Source organism: Barbatula barbatula (assembly GCF_947034865.1).
Source record: "Barbatula barbatula genome assembly, chromosome: 16".
Classification (NCBI taxonomy): domain Eukaryota; kingdom Metazoa; phylum Chordata; class Actinopteri; order Cypriniformes; family Nemacheilidae; genus Barbatula; species Barbatula barbatula.
Genome location: NC_136779.1, coordinates 22216547 through 22237810, shown reverse-complemented (window position 1 = coordinate 22237810; position 21264 = coordinate 22216547). Strand labels below are relative to the sequence as shown.

Sequence of the window (21264 nt, the reverse complement as noted above, 5' to 3'; positions counted from 1 at the left end):
TTGTGCTCCTGACAGTCGCTGCTGAGAACCATTGCATCTCTCTTAGAAAAACTTGCTTATTCTGAACTATTGGACACATACAAACCCAAGGAATTGTTTATGACAGTCATGGACTTGTAAGACAATATGTACGCTTTCCACCACATTGGGGTTTTCTAAACAGAGAAACACAGAATTCAAATAAGAAATTCTGGTTTGACCTTTTACTCCAAAAATCGGACGACCAGTAACGAATGTTTGAAATGTCACAGTAACATCATGTTGAATAAATCCCAGCGGTGTGTAAGCCAAGTGTCCATGTACAGTCTCCATGTTTATTTCTTTCTCTTCGAAAACCTTTTTCTGAACAACAGTACAGTCTCTTCAGCCCACAGTATTGTTTTGTTTTTAGTTCATCATTGAATCATTAGAATCATGGCCATTTTAATAATATTAGTGATCATAGCCTAATAAATGTTCGTATGATGGGGCTGTCGGGAAAACACTGGCATACACCTACTCCATCATCTCTGTGCCATTGAAGGAGGATTTTAGCTTGAAATTGATGGAAAGATCTTGCTTATGTGTCTGATCTCCATATTCCGGCTGACGAAAGAAGATATAATTGAAAGTCCCAAACGGAAGTGATATTTGGATGTGTGTAAATGAGAGGGTCTAATTATTTCTCAAGAGGATGGTCTTTGAGGTGCTCATGCACAAAGGTACATGTACTGAGTGCACACTTTACTGTGTCAGAGCTGCGCTCGCTCCATTCACACTTCCGGCCTTTTCACTATCAACTGACAAAAACTAAAAACATAAGCTGTCCTGTAGCTCGGGGGTTAGAGCATGTCATGGGTTCCATCCCAGGGATTGCACATACTTTGATACAAATGTAAAGTATAATTCAATTACGTCGATTCGGAAAATAACGCATGCAAAATGCGTAAATGTCAGAATCTTACTGCGCACTGGATGTAGGCCGACCCTAAATTCTGCTTTGCTTCATAGCTTGACGATACATAAGAATATATTAGAAGACAGAAAAATATATGTTCATGCTAAACTTCTAATGGGTCAGTAAGGATGTCTTTAAATCTGACTTTATCTACTACAGACAGATCAAAACAGACTAATATGAATAGTAATAAATTAATGATTAATTGAAAGTAGCCTACTCACATTTTCCTTTTAAATAAGGAAGATTCTCTTACGAGAATGAACCATGTTTTTCGGTGCGTTGATTGCAAAGGGCAAACCTTTGGTTTTACTACAGTCATGGTTTTCTATTTGAACTGTAGTAAAAACATGGTACATTTTCGTAAAGGTTGTGCTAAAAAAAGTAGATAAAAGATAACTATAGTGTTGAATGTGAAAGTGTACTTGTATGTTTGTCTGCTGCTTCTGGATTAGTTGACTTATGTTAGTCGCACTAAATCATGCAGTGACGTGACCTGTGACGTGTGGTTGTGGGGGAAGGGAACGGGTTGAATGGCCCGACGGACAGCCGTGAGGCGATCGCTGGATATTGTAGTACCATTCAAAGTTAACATGTACAGTTATGCAGAACTGCTTAAATGTTTAAAAAAAGAATCGTATGAAATAAGTAACAAACTGTATTCATGTTACAGGTGGATTTTTTTCACACATCAACACATTTGAATAAAGCCACATTATAAACAACGCACGCACGCAACCAAACTACAATTGCCGTCATGCTTCTGTTGTGTTCGCGCATGCGCGGTCGCTGCGGACGTGTGGGTCCGACGGTCATGAATGGGGTGGCAGAGATGCGGGTCTGTGGATTTTGTCCCGACGCAATAATTTACGTTTGTACCGAAATGGACTTGTTTTTATCATAACATTAGCGTTAGAAGTGTCGCGAGATTTTGTCTGTTCCGAGACAGCAGATTTCCGGTCATTCGGCGGCTGGAAGAAAATCGCGCTCGCGGTTGTTGTCGTACATTAAACATGCCGAAGAACAGCAAGATCTCGGCGATCCAGACGATAGCGAGCCAGGCTTATCAGACCTTCAAGAACACCCCGACGTCCGGCAATAACGTGGACAACAAGGTGTTTGCGGAGCAGCAGACGGAGCTCGTGAGTCTCATGTCCCAAATCACGGCAGCAGATCTGAATATTGCGCCACCTAAGAACCTCTCCGCATCGTCCAGCCAGCCTCCGTCTGCCCCAGTCACGTACATGCACATCTGTGAGACCGATGCCTTCAGCATGGGGGTGTTTCTGCTCAAAGCCGAGGCGTCCATTCCCCTGCACGACCACCCTGACATGCACGGCATGCTAAAGGTGCTGTACGGCAAGGTCGACATCAGATGCTACGACAAGCTGGATCAGGCTGCTGGTGCTGAGGCTGAGCACGAGAGGCAGGAGGATGCTGTGAGTAAAGCGCTGCTCAGGTCATCCGGACAGTTTTCTGCACAGAGTGGCCCTTGCGTGCTGAGTCCTGCCAAAGACAACCTGCACGAGATAGATGCTGTGGACGGACCGGCTGCCTTTCTTGACATACTGGCACCCCCCTATTGCCCCGATGATGGGAGGGATTGTCACTACTACAAAGTTTTACACACTGCTGGCAGGAAAGACCAGAGCGAAGAGGACGAGGTGTGGCTCTTAGAGATCCCCCAGCCGGATGATTTCTGGTGTGGGGGCGAGCCGTACCCCGGTCCTCAGGTTTCCGTGTAGAGATGCACACTGGAACTCGTAGCCTAATGCCTTGGGTTTCATTTGGTCAAATGCCATTTTTGTTACCTCAAAATATCACTCCATGATTTGAATGTCTATTCCACACTGGGCCTCGGTCAGTGCTGTTTCTTTGATGTGCCACATAGGCTACATCAACTCTCTGTGGCCTTAATTGTGAATAATGAATGTATTCATGCTTGAGAAGCATTTATTCTTGTATTAGTGCACACTATATATCTTTATCAAATACTTGTGTTAATTTATTTTAAAAGACAAACACCTATTCCTATTTACTGTTTATATTTTATGCCTTTGAAATACGATTAAAATGTTAATATTTGATCAGACCACTTCTGTTTGTTTGAAAACCCCCATAATCGTTGTTTTTACATTCCTCGGTTTTTAAGAGATCACGGCTTCTACGGTGTGATGCTCTGTTTTAAGCGTTTAGTTAATTCTTGTATAATTATATATGCAAAAATTGTAAAACAAAACATTCAATGAGATTTGGATTTTTTCTTTGTGTGTATTTGTTAATAATCCGAATGCTTGTTAAACATGATGGGGTGGTTTCCCGGATTCAAGACTAGTCCCAGACTAACTTCAATGTTAGAGGTGTCTTGATCGAAAACAACTTGCACTGACATCTTATAATATATCAGTGTGATTGTTTTGACTCAAGATGCACAACAGTGATTTTGTTAAGTATGTTTTTAAACAACTTAAATATTCTAATTTAACAAAGGCCCAGTCCCGGTTTAAAATATCCCGGTCTGGGAAACCAACCCAATGCTGTTCGTCTCCTGAACTTCACTGACACCAGAATGATCTGTGTGTCCATGCTGACACTGTATCTCTTCAGACAAAAACACGAAAAGAGCACTGACAATTTCTTGCTGTTGTCCATTTAAGAACTTTTCTGTAAAATTCACTGACAGAGAAAAAGGAAAACTACAAATTCTCATCTTAAACATGCACGTGGCTTTAGTTGTATTATCACTAATAAGGTTTCTGTTAAGCGATGGACGCTTTGATATGCCGGGGCTGTCAGACTTTCACTGTGAATGTCTGTAGACATCCGGACGTATTAATGTCAAATATGGCGTAATGTTTCCTACACATTAATATCTGAAAACCTAATGTAGGAGGTGGATATGCACATCTAAAAGTAACAAGTTAAATGGGTCATTTTTTTCTTTGGTGTCTTTCATGAAGACACCAGCATCTAAAGTGAATAAAACAGTTTGTTCAGTTCTTCTATGGTATTGTGAACCTCAAACTGCCATGAAATGAAGATGCACATAATTAAGTCAGCATTTAAATTAAAAGTAAAGAGCAGTTGAGCATCATATTACTGTACTCTCTCCTTATTTTAGGTAGTTTGGTCATCATGAAATTGACTTAAACAAACACAAAAGGATGCAAGGTTTAATACAACACAATAGTTAAATACCATGTAAATATGGGGTTGTCCCAGAACTGAATGTGGTGTTTGTTGGAATCTTTAACCACTCAAAAACATGTAGAGTTTTATACAGTGGCAACAATAATTTGTTGATTTTTCTTGCATCTGAGACCATAGGTTCATTATTGTTTATTGCATCAAATGTGTAAATGTTTTGAAAACCACACATTTCTGTTGTATTTATTGTTTGATAGGGTTGACCTATACTGTATATGAACCTGAGAAGGAGTGTTAATATTCACACCCTGTGTAACTGTAAACAACAAAGTGGGTGCTGTGAGACCATGAGTCAGAACTCAAAGAGGTCAGGAGGGAATGCCCCGTACAAATATTCTTCACTTTTTCCCTTTACACCTTCACTATTTAATGAGACAAAATCACTTGCAGTCCACAACAAACCTTCTTAATTCATGTGTTTTATTTTCAGTAGTTTGGACATTATTGATTTAGTCAAAACAAACACGTTTATATCAGTCAGAACAATCACAGAACAAACGTCAAGAGTTTACTATTTACAGTCTTTGTTTTAACCACAAACACTTTTGACACGAAACAATTTGTACAAAAATATATCTTCGAAAACTTTCATATTAAAGGATAATGTACAATTTCATTCAAAGTTCGGGGTTTATGTACACGGCGAAAGGCACGACAATGGGAGAAATAGTCATGTTACAACCTCAAGTTATACATTTGAACGTTTGCTTTCTTTTAGAATGAAATAAACTTTTCCAGAGGCAAATGTTGAATCGTGCCCGACAGCATCCACTCAACGCACCCCCTAGAATCGAGTGCACAAAACTCCCACGTGCGGCTTAAGGTTGTTTTATTTTATTTATTCAATTAGATTAAAAGTCGCCCAAATGTTCGAACAAAGTGCGTTTCGTCAGTCATCACGCGACTGATGCTAAAATAAATGTATCAAGAAAGACAACACGCATCACCTTTAAAGTGCGCGCGCGCAAAAACGTCCCCTGTGGCTTTTGGCACTGTGGTTGGATTTCACTATATCAGTCGTCCCAGTTTTAATATATTACGAGTGGTCCAATATTATTATTATTATTACTATTATTGTCACTGTTCTATTGCCTATATAGTGTTGGATATCGTAAAGTCCAGCTGGAAGTTTACTGGCTTGAAGTGGACGAGCAGATGCCCGCGGACGAGCCCATGGTGATGGCGCGTTCTGAGCCGGAGGACGCGGAGGATTTCCTCTCTTTCTGTCGCAGGTGGATTTTCGTGTGTCGCTTTCTCTCGTCGCTGCGCGCAAACTTTCTCCCGCAGAAGTCGCAGGCGAACGGCTTTTCGCCGGTGTGCGTGCGGATGTGGGTCGTCAGGTGGTCGCTTCGACTAAAGTTCCTCATGCATATCCGACACTGGAAGGGTTTGTGGCCGGTGTGGATGCGGATGTGTCTGGTGAGCTCGTCGGATCTGGAGAAGCGTCTGTCACAGCCCTCCGCGGGGCAGGGATACGGGCGCTCGTGAACGGGGGTCTTGCTGGGTCTGTTGGGATATTTCCTCGGGCGCAGAATGGGCCTGAGGGGCAAGTTTTGCGGGCTGTAGGCTGTGGGTAGCCTGGGTCCGTCAGACACCGGTCCCGCCAGCGTGAAGTTCCTGATCGTGTTCAGGGGCGTCAACGGAGGAGGGACGCGGAACGACTCCAGTGGGCACGAGAACGGTTTGCGATCGGGCATGGACTGCATGTCCCTTTGGCACGGAGGCTGGAAAAAGCCGGCGTAGTCCGGGATGATCGGGAACAGCCCAGAGTCCGTGTTCGGTTTTGGGGACGAGTAGGACGGCGGAGGATAGGAGATGGGGCAGGTGGAGGTGGAGAGGAACGCGGATGGGTCTTGATAGACCTCTCCGCATCCAGAGTAGGGTGGTGGAGGAGAGTAGATGTGTTCCATGTCGGAGTGGTTTTGCGCCATGGGGCAACTGAGGGTGCTGGAGAAGTGGCCGGGGGAGACTGAGGACGCAGGTGAAGAGGATGCTGAAGACGGCTGGGTCATGCCCAGGATCCCCGCGCTCACGATGTTGATCACACCCTCCGGGTTCCAGTTTCCTGGGTACTGGGAGTCGATGGAGAACTTTCCCATATAGGTGAAAGTTTGATTGCGATGGCCGGCGGGTTGCGCGAAGCTGCTGGGATAGGACAGGTCGAGAGATCGCTTCTCTGTGCTCATATCCCCGACGATCATGCCATCTGCAAAAACGACACAAGAAAAACAGAACATTTAGATAGAGCCGAACATCCAACAGCAGACAACTTGGATTCCACTTTTACGCATGGGCTACGTATAGGCTACACAGACCGACTCACATGCACGTTTTTCATGTACATCCACATAACAATGTCACAATATTAAACACGTCAAACATACAAGTTAAAATAAGTCACTAAGCACGTTAAGACAGGTGAGACGCGCGCGTCCTTCTTACCTCCCGAAGCCCCGTTTATATGCTCGTAATGTCCTCCCAAATCACCGTTTGGAAATATAGTCACGGATGCTGGCAGAGATGCGGCGATCTCATCCACTGAGTAGATGCTTTCGGAGAGAGGGTGCACAAAGCCACCAAGAGCTACATGGGCTTTCTCCAAAGTTTTGGCCGTCATCGTCCTGTTTTTGTGAGCCACTCGTTCGGATGTTCACAAAGTGAGAATGTTCGTCACTTTTGGATCTCAAAACTTTAAAAGCGTTACATGTGTGAAGCTGTCACAAAGTCACTGTGACACCATCTCACCGCTCAGCGCGCTTGAATGACAGATCCTTGCGGAGCTGCTGCTGGTAGTATGTATTTATGGCGAGCCCATCAATGTGCCGTGACGTCACTGACCAAATAAGGACTGGATGGCAAAAGAGAAGAAGCGCTGCCCGATCTGATTGGTCGCGGATATAGTGACGCGCTGAAACAATACTTGTCAATGGAGAATCCGCTCTGCATGAAAAGCATTTTGCTTGACGGAAAAATTAACAACTTGCATTGTCTTTCATTTAAATAAAAACTATAGTATTTAATCGAACACAAGCGTGATCATAAATAAATAAGTATATATAAATAGAAACGTGTATTGGAAACTATCGCATCCGGTGTGAATATCGAATATGTTGCAGCATTGTAGCATTCGCAGTCAGGAATTCCGGTTCAATGTTATGCTCCATAAATGGTTTTATCCGGTAAACAGTAACACCCCTTTCACCCATTTATGGAGCATATATTCCGGAAATTGAGTATCGGAAAGTGGCGAGTGTTGCCGACCGAAGCAGAGACACGCCGCTGAGCAGCCTGAGAAAACCACAATCAAACAAATGAGAGACACAATCACGGAATTTCTACCTTTGATTCAATGGCGCTGTCGGAAAGTGCGCTATTTGAATAGAGCCCGTGTTTTTGGAAAGAGGAAAACGTTTTTAGTAACAGTGTCCTATTATTAGAGTTCTACTGGAAAATGTGTGATTAATATCACGATTAAATACTTTATTTTTAGTATGGTTTCGAAATTTAAAAGTTTTAATAATTGAGTAAAAACACCTCTTTATTATTATGTCTATGTCTAATGCTTGAGAATTGGTGGATCGCACCGTATACTTTGAAAAGTTATTATTATTGTCATTATTAGTCGTACTGCTACTTCTACATTATTATTATTATTATTATTATTATTGCTAAACATCGAAATAACAAACTTGAAAACGTCATAAACTAAAACTTTCCAAATGCAAACGCTTGTATACTTAAATAGAAATGCTTTCCGCCTTGAGGTTTAAAGATGCGACCAATTTAGCGATTTTAGAAGTGAATTCCCCTCGTGGGTTTAGAAACTTCTCTTAGGAGGAGATACGGGGGAGGAGAGCTGAGGTCGGAATTTAAACCAATGACAGAGTCGAGATTTTAAAAAACGAACACATTATGTCTATAATGGCGTCTTCTCATCATGATGCATGTTGTGTTCGCTTAACCACTGAACATGTATCTTGTTATTTATATGAGATATTAACGCTACCGGATCGATGTAGGTGACATAATGTCACACAGCACATTTGATTATGTCACAAGCTCGCACTACTTACTATGCACCACAATCACAGTAGAAAAATCCAACTTTTGTTGAATCTGTTTATTAAAGTAGTCTGTAGTTATGCGTGCGCTATGACTGTCGGAATAATGGCTTGAGTGTGTGTATTCAGGGCAGGTTCATCTCTGGAAAGACTCTTTTATTCCATTAAACCCCCAACACCCCACACGAAGCACACGCTATGACTGTGTTGTGGTCGCTAACATTTTACACTTCAAACTTCTCAACATGACAAATCTATCATTTTCTTAAACGACAATACTGCAGTGGATTTATATTGCATATAGCCTGCAGGGCATGTATGAAGAACCAAAGAACTAAAATATTCGTTCATATTTTCTCACGCGCTCAGTATGTTTGACTTGTTTCGTTCAGAAATATTCCTGATTTCCTTAATATAGCTGTGAGCTTCTATTGAATATAATGATGATAATAATTATTATTAGGCTATTATTATGATTATTATTAAAAGAAATGAGTATTGTTATGAATGTTGTGTTTAGAATGTGTTAAAGCTTCTTGGATCTCTGCTAGCGGGGGTTATGTCACATAATATGGACAGGGGGCAGTATGGTGCATTTGCCCTTCTACCCCAGCCTGACATTATGAACGCTTGTCGACGTAAATAATCTAAAACTGTTCTAAGATTTTTAGGAGACAGAACGCTCTTCCATTTTTACCGAATTTAGGCCTGAATGATGAACAACTTCATTTCACAAAATAATAAAAACAACGAATGTGCTTTCTGTATACGTTTCTTAAAAACTCATCTGTCGTTTCTTTATAAACGGCAAATGTGAAGAATGAAATGCATTCGCGTTAAACGCCTTTTATACGGGTGTGTATATCGTGCTGAGATGAATTAATTCTAACCAGCCTCGTTTGAAACTAAATTCATTATGTTAACAATTAGGTCCCTTGACTTGTATAATATTCATTACTAGAGTATATTCCAAAGATAAGTTCAATAAATACACACACACATATTTTAAAGGGTCGCAGACGTCATCTGAAGATCACTAGGGTGCTTATCCTCATATTCTTCCATGATCAGAACATTAACCATTCAGAAAATAATTGTTTGCTTGCTTTGAATATGTCACACAGTGACATGATAGTCCAATAAAAAAAACAAATACCACCAAGCTTCCTGTTGTCCATCCGTCTTGTATATTTTTATCTCCACCCACGCGCGCTCTGGTTATTTTTGAGAAAGTGTTGCTGTCATACGCATGGCTTTGGTAACCGTTTGTGATCTCAGAGTGTCATTCTGAATGAATTACAAATGCAGCCGTCTGTTGTGAGTGCATGCTCTTACCAATAACTTGAACTGCTATTACTGTGTCCCTGTACTGTAGAGCATTGCGCTTAAGCAACGCAAATGTCCCATGGACCACACATTAAAAGAAAAAACGTAGACTATACAAACTAGCGCTTGGAAGTTAAAAGGCCAGAGTGTATGCCTCGTCTATCGTGGCTCTAAACGAAGGGGTCGATTGTATTTTCAGGCCTGGTGATCAGCTCCATGGATTGTGATTTAATAACGGCCCATCCATGGCCCGTCTGATGTCTCCTCCGGTGCGGGCAGCGCGCTCTGCGCTCTTTTATCGCCGCTGTCGCTCAAGCGCGCAATTAATACAGACACATCGGGGTAGATATTGACCAGAGCGCGTCGCCGCAAATCACCCCAAACGCTCGATACAACGCGCCACATTTACATTATCGCCCGCTGACGTTTAGTGCCAAAGAACCCTGCGCGTTTGTCAGGCGCGTCGGTGCGCTTTTGCCCTAATGTCGCGTCCGTTAATAAAGACCGCCATGCGTAATGTGACAGAGCGGGGACAGACTGATTACCGGGACGTGTCAGTGGCTGTTCATGGGGGAAGCCCTTTAAACACTGTGGCAGATCAGAGCCTGAACATCCATAATGAGGATGGAGGTAATGAAGCCGGCCCTGTTTCTGCTGCCTGTATTAATTGCTATAGAGAACCTTTAACAAGGGCAACGAGAGTGTTTTTGTGTGGTGCAGAAAGCTTTACCCTTGTGGATCGGTGGAGGTTATGCAGGATGGGTGTGAGATATACCTCGCATAAGAGAGCCAGGTGCTATCACGAATCTCCATGGATCATGAGCTGACCCTTCAAATTTACGATAGCTGTGATATAAACTTCTTTGTAAGACACCCAGTGTTTGCGCTCTATGGCTAATTGTAGTTCTATGACAGCTGGAGAAAAATGTCCAGCGAGACACAAAAGCGCTCAAGTCTGCACAGAACAGTGACAATCTTTGCCGCTGACTGCCGCATCTGAATGCTTCACATTTTCAGGAATTCTCGCATCCTCCCCCGTGGACGAAAGAAGGAAACTTCTTCAAATGCATGTGTCTTTTGTTGTACGCCTACAGATGCAAAAATGTTTGCACACTGTGCAGAAGTGGCCTTCTTTGGCAGAGCGTGCCGGGCCCTCCAAATGCCCGTCGGCAGCTGGGATCTGGCCGTCCCTGCTGGGAATGATGGACTCAATGTGATGGACACCCACACATGGCAGCCACTGAATTGAGGAGCTTTCTTTTCTGCATGTGCACAGGGTCTCCTGGGGTCAAATGACTCTTGCTTATGAGGATGCACAGAATGGCATCTTTCTGCATCAGCTTTTACATTATCTGTCTGTTTCATTGTTCTCCAACACTCATCACAATGCGACATAAAACAGTTTTCCGATGCTCACAGAGTAAATATCTCTAGCTCTGTAGTATACTGTATGATACACCTGAAAGGTTCTTCACAGCAGTGCCATTTAAGAACCGGTTTTGGGTCCACAAAGAAGCATTCAGTCAAAGCTTCTTTAAAGAACCATCTCTTTTTTAAAAGTTTTTATTAAAGGTTCTTTGTGGAAGCACGTATACAAAAAAGCTTCTTCTATGGCATCTTTTATTTTGAAGACTGTGCATGTCTGTTTATACATTAAAATTATATTTATGTGAGATATTATTTGGAAGGTTTACAATCGTTTTTCCCAGTCAGGAAATTCCTGAAGCATTGTTGCAAAAATAAGACTTTACAAATCCTCTCCAAGACAGAATGGCTTTAAAAAAACACTGGTCAGGCATATGACAATACACCATAAAGAAAGCTGTCAAGTTACGCCCACAAAATTCAGATGAGGTTTGTGGAAGAAGGGGTGAATGGACACAAACCTGCTCTGGAGCGGCTGACATCTGAAGACTAGCCGTGGGAGACTCCGCACAACATGAATTGTTCTCTTCAGAGAGTAGGAGGCCGATTTTCTTGGTGAATTCGAGTAGGTGTTACTTTTCTAAAGACGCTTACCTTGTTTGTCTTAGTGCAATGTAGGGCGAGTTAACAATCATTGTATTTGCCTATTAATAATCTGTTTGCATTTCCTACTCGTGTAGGATTAATGAAATTATGTCACCGCCGTGAGGAAAAAAGCAGGTGGAGCGGCGATGTTTGGGTGGTGTGAAAAGCCCTTGTTATTCTTACACACAAGATCCCTGTTTCTTTTCATAAATCAGATTTTTAAACAAAAATTGCAACTCTAAAAAACAGGCTTTTCATTCCCCTTCTTCACAAGAGAAGAATATTTACCCCATTGTTTTTTTATGACAACAACATCAAATGAATTTAAAACACTCATTATTGCTGACAGAACCAGTCGAGGGTTGTAACACCTTTTCCAAAAAAACTTTCACCCTGATATTTTGCTGTATTCTAATCTCCCATTATCCACATTATCTCAATGAAGGTCTGTGGTCGCAAAGTACTGCACACCCACAGGCTCCATATCATGCAGCATTACCGTACATTAAAGCACACACACACACACACAGTAAAAGAGAAAGATTGGCGATGTTGAACGCTATACTCACATCATCAGTGGCGCGTGGAGAGAAGTGGCTCTTTGTGACTTGCTATCATATGAGTGGGCTCCTCCAAGAGCTTTCCACGGCACGCCGCTCCACACACACCCGCACACACTCCTGGGATGGTGCTCCTCGTGCAAACTGATCTAGCGTCAAACTGATACTCTATATTCTACCATGGGGCTATATGAGGTGCTGCCTTTCTCTCTCGCGCTGTTTTGGGGGGGTGTAACAAAGTAGCCACACAATGGTTGGACTTTGAGATGTGTTTTCTGCATCTTTGACATTGAAATTGTCATGGTAATGTCGAGTCAGAGGTGCCAGAGCTGAAACGCTTTGACGTGTGTGACGGTGTCATTCAAAAGCGCTCGAATGCATGTTACACACGTGTCACGAGACAAATCATGTCTCAGTTATTTCTCCTATCAGTGACGTTAAACACAGAGCCATTTAAACACTTTCCAACCCGCGTTTCAGATGTTTCTCTTGAGAAAAAGAGGCAGGAATCTCACAAATGTCTCCATCAGAAGAGATCTGCAATTAAATGTCGATATTATTCAAGATCATAATGTGACGTTTTTCATCAAACGTACCCAAATCCGAATGATTTGACATTTGTTTCAATTCTAAAGCAATTTTAGGAGAAACATCTGGGACTACATTAGCACTTAACTGAGAACTCCATCGCATCTCCATGTGCAATAATGTCTTTCTCTCGGATGAACTTTCATTGGTGGTGTTTGTTAAGCCTCATATCCAGGCTTCTGGATTTCAACAAAACCCGATTACTGCTCTAGTTTAAAAAACAATTGTTTGCGTAACACTTCATTGATTGACAGATGTGTTATTACTGACTGATAAGCTTATGCAAAAAATGTGAATCACATTAAAGTAAGAGCAGAACGCACCCACACCGTTCGTAACTGCTCGGCATTGCAGCCAGCTTTATTTAGAAAGAAATGTAAATTCTATGCTGGCATTGTAAAGCATATAAGTGCATGTTTAAAGAATGCAAGAGGAGAGAATGTGTTGAGGTCGTATGGATGCAGGTTCTCTTCTGATTCTACTGGGGCTGCAGGTCACGACCCATCATCATCTGCATTACTGATCACTCTGTCCGTCATTGACTTCTGCTTTACTATTAACAGCATCAGCCATTAACACTAATGTTGTGTTTAATGCTGAAGACGTACGACTGTTTTTTTGCTCTCTGTCAGGAACGGGCAAACATTTTAAGAGATGAGAGACATTGATATCAAATTTCCTTAAACTCAGACTTTAATGGCATGTGTTTACAACGTATTGTATAAAATAAAAATAGAAACCGGACAGTTCATCCATTAATAAAAATCACTGCTTTCACCTGTGGGACATAATGAAAAGGTAATGTGCACGTAACTCTTTTCCAGACAACAGTATATTGAGAGTAAAGGGTTTTCCAATGTTAAAAAACATCATCATACAACTCAGAGCGTCCCTTCTTAAATCTCATGTAAGCTGAAAAAATGAGAACATCTCATGTCACTTGCCACAGTTATTTCTCTGTTATATGAGCGAATTCTTACTCGCGAAGCCATCGTGTGGATTCAGATGAATGTCAGCATGTTTATGGTCCTTCATAGAGATTCTCAGTCGTTTTGAAACAAAAGTGAGCTTTCTTCTATAAGTAATTTGATGAACATAACAGTTTCGTACGATTTGTCATTAAATATTCAAATATGAATATCTAACATGTTAATTCTCTTTAAGACCTTTGTGTGTTTTAAAGACAAAACAAACATCTTCACCATAATACAGCAGAGCATATAGAAATCAGTTCATTATAAATAAATAAAGTAAATCATGTAATTAAAGCTGTGTGTTTTACCGTGCGTGCGTGTGTGTGTGTGTGTGTGTGTGCGCGCAGCAGAAATGAAGTAAATGGGATCATTATCAGGGCTCATCTCTGCTGGAGATGATGGGTGTCTGTATCTTGGCCGGTCTCAACAGACACAACTACATGTCAGGCGCTGGTAACAAATGGTTTTGCTAAATCAATCTTTAATTCGCCGCCAGCCTTCGGCTAATGTGGAGTCTTGTTAGAGTCTTAGCCTTTTGTCGGCTCTGTCAAAGTTTAGCCATTATGTAGCAGATCCATCATTTCTAGATGTGGTCAGTAATGAATTGTGTGCATCAGCGTCATTAGAGGTTTATGAACCGACGGCTTCCACCTATTAAACGGAGCTATTAAAGAGCCTCTTAATGTTCACCCTGTTTAATGGTGAGAAATGGAAGAAAGCCGTCACGGGAGAAAAATTACTTGATTTTGATTCATTAGAAGAACACTCATTTATGTGATTCTAAATGATTGCTTTCTAATATACTGTTTGCTCACAGAACAACAAAAGGAGGGGATGTCTTATTTGTTTGTGTGTGTGTGTGTGTGTGTGTGTGTGTGTGTGACAGCTAATATTCATGGACAAGTTCTGGACATCTGTCTGTCTGTCTGTCTGTGTCTATTAGTGTGTGTGTGTGTGTGTGTGAATCTTTACAATGATCTATGCCGTTTGTCTGTCTATCTGCTCTCTCTCTCTTTTATAATTTTTTTTATTTCATATTATGATTTATATTCCTCGTTGTTCCTTGTTGTTTTATATTGAAAATATTATTTTACCCAGAGGAACAACTGTTTTGTCCAGGTTCTGCTCTTTTGAGTTTTCAGTTGTTTCAATAAAGTATAAAGTTGTTTCTCCTAAAATGAGACTGTAATGGAGACTGTAATTTTGTAAAATCTTAACAAATCTTTGCTTGTGACATTGTTGAAATCTCTTCTGAAACTCTAACGGAAAGGAAAAATATCTGACACACGTAAGGGATAATCCACAGTTAGCCGCGCGTTAAAGGGTTTCAGTGCACAACGTGAAGGCCAAGAACCACCCGACGCGAAGCTCTCCATTTAAGCTCATTGATGTCTTGATGTCATCTGAATCTACCTATCTATCCACCAGCAGCAATCCCACTGTCCTGTGTCTCTCTCTCTCTCTCTCTCTCTCTCTCTCTGTCTCTCTCTCTTTGTCTCTCTCTGTCTCTCTCTCTCTGTCTCTCTCTCTCTCTCTCTCTCTCTCGCTCTCTCTCTCTCTGTGTTCTGGTAGTAAGGTAAAGAACAGCGCTGTTGACCAGGGGAGAAAAGACAAAGGCCCAGCGGCAGGTCCATTCTTCCCAAGACCTGATACCACCTGCAGGGTCCGGTCCTCTCCTGACCGGCCCATCTCCACTCTCCAAATGATGATAAATCGTGGGGGGTCGAGGGGGGGCTTGGTCCCCGACGCGGCCATAATGCCGGTCACCTGAGTTCTGATTGGCCAGCAGCGATCAGTGGGCGGATGTCCACGGAAGATGGATGACCTCAGCAAGGCCTCGGCCCGCTGTCATTAACACCAGAAAAAAAAACAAGCAACAACAACAGAAAACAAAAAGAAAAGGAAGCGCGGTGTGAGGGACACCTGGTTTGTGTGTGGGAATACATGAGCATCTTGACATTAGCCAATGTTGAAAAGATACAACTTTCCCTGGTGCTCCGATGGCGCTGAACTTCTGGAAGTTTGCAATGGTTTGCGTTCATCAGCGGAAAGAAGAGCCGAGATTTTCTCTGACAGTTACAAATGAAGCCGCGATTCATTATTTTCCAGGGAATTCGCTCTTCTGCAGACGAAGATGGAGATCCAGCCGTAGCGTCACTGCCCATTTGGATGGAGATGAATCAAGGCACTTTAGCCCTGACAATCACATCAGCGAAGCTATCGGACTCCCCTCTACTCCTGGCGGACGGATCCGATGTGGTGCGGAGCGGGTAATAAACGCTCCTACAGAAACCCCATTAAGGCTGGTCTCTAAAGACCGCCTCATTAGCATACCGGAATATTCCCCCCGTTTGTGTAATTCTATCAACTCTTATTGCTTCCACCATCCTATTCTTAAATGACGCTAATAACGTGGAAAGTTTAGCCGTATAAATGAGGGTGTTCGCACGCTGTTGCAGCTCGTGTTTGTTTTAATCCAGGGTCTGGTTACCTCATTCGCGGGCCCCCTAATGACCCATCGCTGTTAATTAAACACAGGGGGAGGAGGGGGTCGAGGGGTGGGGGTGGTTGCCGTGTTTCTCCTTTGTTCTCGCATCGAGACGTCTGTGTGTTGTTTCTCTGAAATTAAAGACGGATTGGGTAATAAACGTGCTATATGACGTTGATTACGCCATTATAAGCGTGAATCCCCAAATTGTGATCTATTGACTGTTACATAAAAAAATGACCTTTCATCATGATTATCTGTGAGATAAAAGTCACTCAAACTGAGTCGGCAAACTTCACCTGCGGGGCTAATTCATAAAATATAAAAACATGTAAATATAAATACTTTACACAATATGTATTTCTCTAGAGGCACAAAAAGATGTGGCTGTTAACTTACATTTTTACTAGAACAGATACAATCACAAGAGCTGCATTTCATACTTGGCATATAGAAGTGTGTATTAGCATTAGAGAGAGCAAAAGAGCGAACCGCTCACCTGTAGACCCGTAGTCTGTTTTTCAAGCAGCGTGACAGTTCAGTGAGCGTAGGCTTCACTCAACGGAGGCCGGGGTACGCGTTTTACTCCAGGTATCATTTATCATATAACAAAAGCAGGACGTGGTGGCATCTAAGCAGGATTAGATGTCCATCAGACAACTTTAAAAAAAAGTGCTGTGGGCAAAGATCACATGTGAAGTATATGTGGTTTGGGGGATCACACATGAAACACAAGTGTGGTTTGTCCTAAAGGGATGAAACACATTTCTTAAAGAAATATCATGTCCGTTGAATCCTGTTGTGATTGTATATGAACACATATAAAGACTATAAAGTGTCCAGTCGCTAGATTGACCGATCATTTGGGAAGTGGAAACGGGCCACAGTGTTTCACTTGGTAATTTCTTGATGTGTCAGCAGGACGGTGTTGTAGGTTCTTGCGCTGTGGGTTTTTCTTTTATCACACAACATCCTGTGAATCCCTCAAGAGTTTAGTGCATGAATGTCCCTCATACAGTAAAAGTACAGACAGGGCAATTTTCTCTGACATGCGCTGCCATCTTGTTTTGCTCAGGAAGACAAAGAGGCAGCGATTGATGGCTTTGTTTGAGCAGACGAGCTCTTGACAGGCCACCTCTGTGTTGAAAGCACCGGCTTCCTCTCGCAGGCCCGGCTCAGGACGAACGGGCAGAGTCGTGCTTTAGCCTGCGGGTTAATCTTTAACCAGGTACAGGAACTGACGTTGTGCTTACGTAGTGGAAGCGTCCCCCCGCGCGTCCGGATCGTCCGTCTCTCCTGACAGGCAGCTCCACTTAGCTTGTTCTCAGCTTGTAACGCGCCATGTCCAATTAGCTCTCGGGGTCTTCCGTCTTCATCACTAAAGAGAGGAGAAAGCAGCGGGCCAATGGAGGCAATCATGACGGAGGAGGCCTTGATTGGACAACAAGATGTCCTGCGGGCTCTCTCCAGACTGAGTCAGCTAATCATCAACCGCACGTTCAGTGAAAGTCTGTGGCCGGACAGGAAGCGTCACGCCGGGCCCACAGCACCAGGCCGTGGAGATCAGAGACACGCCGCCATTGTCTCTCACAGCTCGTTGATGATTTTCTGCTGATGAAGACGTCCTCTCCTCTGTGTTTCAGCAGGAAATGATGTCCGTGAGATTGATCAGAGGACAGACAAACACTGTAAATCTTGTCTTCGTCATTTATTATTTCATTGACAGAGTTTTGTGTTTTGTTAAAGGATGAATTACTCGAACCAGTATAAATGTTTTAAAAACCTGTAATCAGTATGGTTTATTATGATAACTGGTTTGTTATCAATATTGTTACTGTAAATCAAAAGACTGTGAATAATTCTAAATATGTCAAGATTAAGAATACCCTCACACAACCCTTGATCATGAAGAGCCTGAGGGAAAAAACGTCTTCACGAGAAGAATGTCTGCATGCTGAACCCCTCACACCACCCCAACCAACAATTTACCAACATTTAACTTTTTTAAGTTACGAACTGTTCATGTTTATAAACAGTAAAGAGTCTTTCAAAATAGCAAGTGTTGAAAAAGTATAAAAACATTATGCCTGTATCTGACCCCCCTCTTCCCAATAAACCCCAGCATTTCAATGTGCGTGTGTGTTCGTGTGTGTGTGCGTGTGTGCGTGCGTGCGTGCGTGCGTGCGTGTGTGTATTGTTCCATAAAGAACATCCACGGAACCTTTCCGTTGAATAAAAGATTCCTCCAAACGGAAACAAGTTCAAGAGATTCTAAACGCAGAATTCAGAATGATGTATGTACAGCATGTCCACTGTTTCTAACATATCAGTGTGAGCGTGAAAAGAGAGTTTTAGTGTTTTTATTTCATACATTCAGACATGAAGGATCTGTATGAAACCTGCAGTTATTTGTCTGTTTTAACCGACTCATTCTGTTTTCATTTTCATGCGAAACAACCCCACATGCTTTTTAATTTAAAGCTTTCAGTTTGACTAACAAATGTCAAAGAGCAAAAATAGTTGCACAATTTCAATTTTGCTCTGCAGTAAATATTTGACGTGTGTTATCGATAATCGTCTTTCCTGTGAGTTTATAACAAATGTGATTAAAAGAGTTCCCCGCAGGAGAGTGAGGAAACATTGATGAAAATCTTCTCCAGCTCCGTAACTTTGGATTACCCCAAAAATACCCCGCTGGATGCCCTGCCGTCCCACTCCGGAGCTCACGCGCCAGCCGAGAGAGGGAATAAAAAAAACAGAAGAACGAATCCAACTGCAGAAATCCAATCCATTTACCACAGCTGAGCTATTAGAGAGGCAAATATTGCCGAATAGATTAAGGTTCAAAAGTGATCATTGGATTGAGTTGAAATAGAATTACTGCTTTTGTCAGTATTGCAACATCTATAAAGATGTCAGTGATTTGGAAAGATCATTACAACCTTAAATTGCCTGCCAGGGATATGAGAATCGGCAGCGGCTCATATATTACCCACAGTCCTCCTGTGAAGTGATTGAACTGCTTTGCCTGTGAGGAAGCATTAATCCTGCTCGGAGCCCAGCCTAAATTCTTTATGTTTGCTAAGTGGATGGATGCATTAAGATCAGAGACGCTAATGAAAAACGGAGGAGACGTGGATGAGAAATCCTTGTCGACTTGAAAGAATTTCACAGTTCGCGAGGACGGAAGTTGGATTTGGTTTTGGCGGCCGCGATTGTTGTTTCGTTGGTTACCTGCGTTCATCTGCAGTGAACCTGGAACTTCAGGTTCTGTCGGAGAACGTTGTGCCAAAAGCGGCGAATTCTCCTCGTCTCGAGTAAAACCAGGCAATAAACGAGATAATAAAATCAGTAATGCCCTGATGTGAAAACGCAGCCTGTAATGATGTTTTTGACTCTCAATCTTCCATTTCTCACCAATTAAAACAGTTGAAATGAGGCACCCAGCTGCATCATATTTCTCAACGCAAATGATGGGAATTGGGTTTGTTCTCCGGTGACAGTAAATCTAATAAATACCACAATTTTCTCCAGTTTTTTCCTAAATGATGAAATGCAGGTGCAGTGTAATTGGTGTATTTATCCTTGAGGAAGTGATATCGCCGTGGAGAGACGGAAACGGCTGACGAAACCACGGGCCGATACGTGAGATGAAGCTATAGAGTGGCTGGACGGAATCCACGGGAAATTTCGCAAATCTAGTTTTCCGTGAAGTCGTTTCTCAAGACGTCTCGCTGTTTGATCTAAACTCGGCGGATTGGAAACGATAAACACTTTAAAGTTGGAGCGTTTGATGCATGACGGCTCAAGCTGGGCTGTTATGAGCGAAACGCGATACGGCCGAGTAAACGCGCAAGCTACTTCAAAATATCACCGTTTAGCACATCTCATCCGACCGAGGGCCACGTGTAAACATTCACGTTTCTATTTGTCAGTGTAAGTCATCTTAACCAGATCATACGTTATCTGAAAAAAAGGGTCACATTATCGTAAAGAACAATCACTGGGAACACCTTAGCAACCGCTAATGCCTTCTGCATAGCAACACCCTCCCAACCAGCCAGTCACACGTAAACTCATGTCTCATTCCTACACCCGTCATCCGATGTTTAAGTGTATAGTGACAGTGAGCGCTGCCGGGCCGGTCCAGACTCGTTTGTAACCAAAACAAGCCATCAGCATTCAATTGAAGCCATATTAGCAGTCAGGGAGCAGAGTTGACTAATTTACTCCTACTCTGATGTACAAACATTAGCAAGTCTTCTCTTTTTTTAGATTGGACCCGGTAATGTCTTCACCTCCCACTCCTGTACAGCTAAATGAAAGGCTTCTGTGGCTAAATTTCCCCCTAGTTCCTCCCACTCGAGCCAAACATCATTATACGTACTTTAGGGCAGATATTGTTTCCTATCAATTCTATTCAAAGGAAACGCGAGCCGGCGAGCATCATTATGAGGCGGCTAATAAAATCATACAAGGTGTTTATGTATGCAAGATTCTTAGGAAAGGGTAATCGCGTGCCTTATTAAAAGTGAACTCGCCTGCAGCGTTTCTGACACCTTAGCCGCTGGCGTGTTAGATGACCGCCGCCGAGCCCAAGAGTCAAAGGTCATGGCTTGTTTACGTGTTTGTAGATGGAAACGGTGGAATGATGCCTCTCAATGCGTCTCTACAAACACAAAATGAGATGAATTTGACTCGAGCATTAGCTGCGGTCTCATTTTGCCACACATGCCCGAGTGATCTCAAATTGGGAAATATCGGGGACGTTTCATGACACTTTTGATGTCAATGGTGATATTTATTTGCTAAAGCAAACGTCACTGTTAGTCTTGCTCATAGGGGAGTTTTGAAAGATCTAAGGCTCAATATTAGATGACTGGTCTTGTGCAGTCTTGTGCTCTGGAAATGAATGATTTACATGAAAGTTGGCGGCTGTTTTTCGCAGTTTATGTTGCGCTTGTCCTTGTTGCATGGGAGTGCTGGAGTTTATCCCAGATATCTCGGGCTGAAGCAATCTGTCCTGTCACGAAGCATTCCCTCAATATACTGAAAAACTTCTGTGAGTACCTGACAAGAACATGTTGAATACTCACCATATTAAAGTCTTCAA

At 42.5% G+C, this 21264-nt stretch overlaps 2 protein-coding genes across 2 annotated transcripts; one reads left to right on the top strand and one right to left on the bottom strand.

Moving 5' to 3' along the window:
• Positions 1-1717: 1717 nt before the first annotated feature.
• On the top strand, positions 1718-3029 carry adoa (2-aminoethanethiol (cysteamine) dioxygenase a). The gene has a single exon (XM_079475829.1). It carries the CDS (start codon positions 1951-1953, stop codon positions 2680-2682), a length of 732 nt encoding a protein of 243 aa, XP_079331955.1. The 5' UTR covers positions 1718-1950; the 3' UTR covers positions 2683-3029.
• A 1523-nt stretch (positions 3030-4552) lies between these two features.
• egr2b (early growth response 2b) lies at positions 4553-6918 on the bottom strand. Its single transcript, XM_079477070.1, has 2 exons — positions 6587-6918; positions 4553-6350 (listed from the first exon to the last, which is right to left on the bottom strand). The coding sequence occupies exons 1-2, from the start codon at positions 6759-6761 to the stop codon at positions 5275-5277; spliced, it is 1251 nt and encodes a 416-aa protein (XP_079333196.1). The 5' UTR covers positions 6762-6918; the 3' UTR covers positions 4553-5274.
• Positions 6919-21264: the final 14346 nt, after the last annotated feature.

What these genes read in the sequence shown, in the direction of transcription:
- adoa (XM_079475829.1), top strand. Translation starts at nt 1,951, where the DNA reads ATGCCGAAGAACAGCAAGATCTCGGCGATCCAGACGATAGCGAGCCAG.
- egr2b (XM_079477070.1), bottom strand. Translation starts at nt 6,761, where the DNA reads ATGACGGCCAAAACTTTGGAGAAAGCCCATGTAGCTCTTGGTGGCTTT. An exon ending in TATAAACGGGGCTTCGGGAG is followed by an intron (nt 6,351 to 6,586) that starts GTAAGAAGGACG and finishes TCGTTTTTGCAG; the next exon opens with ATGGCATGATCGTCGGGGAT.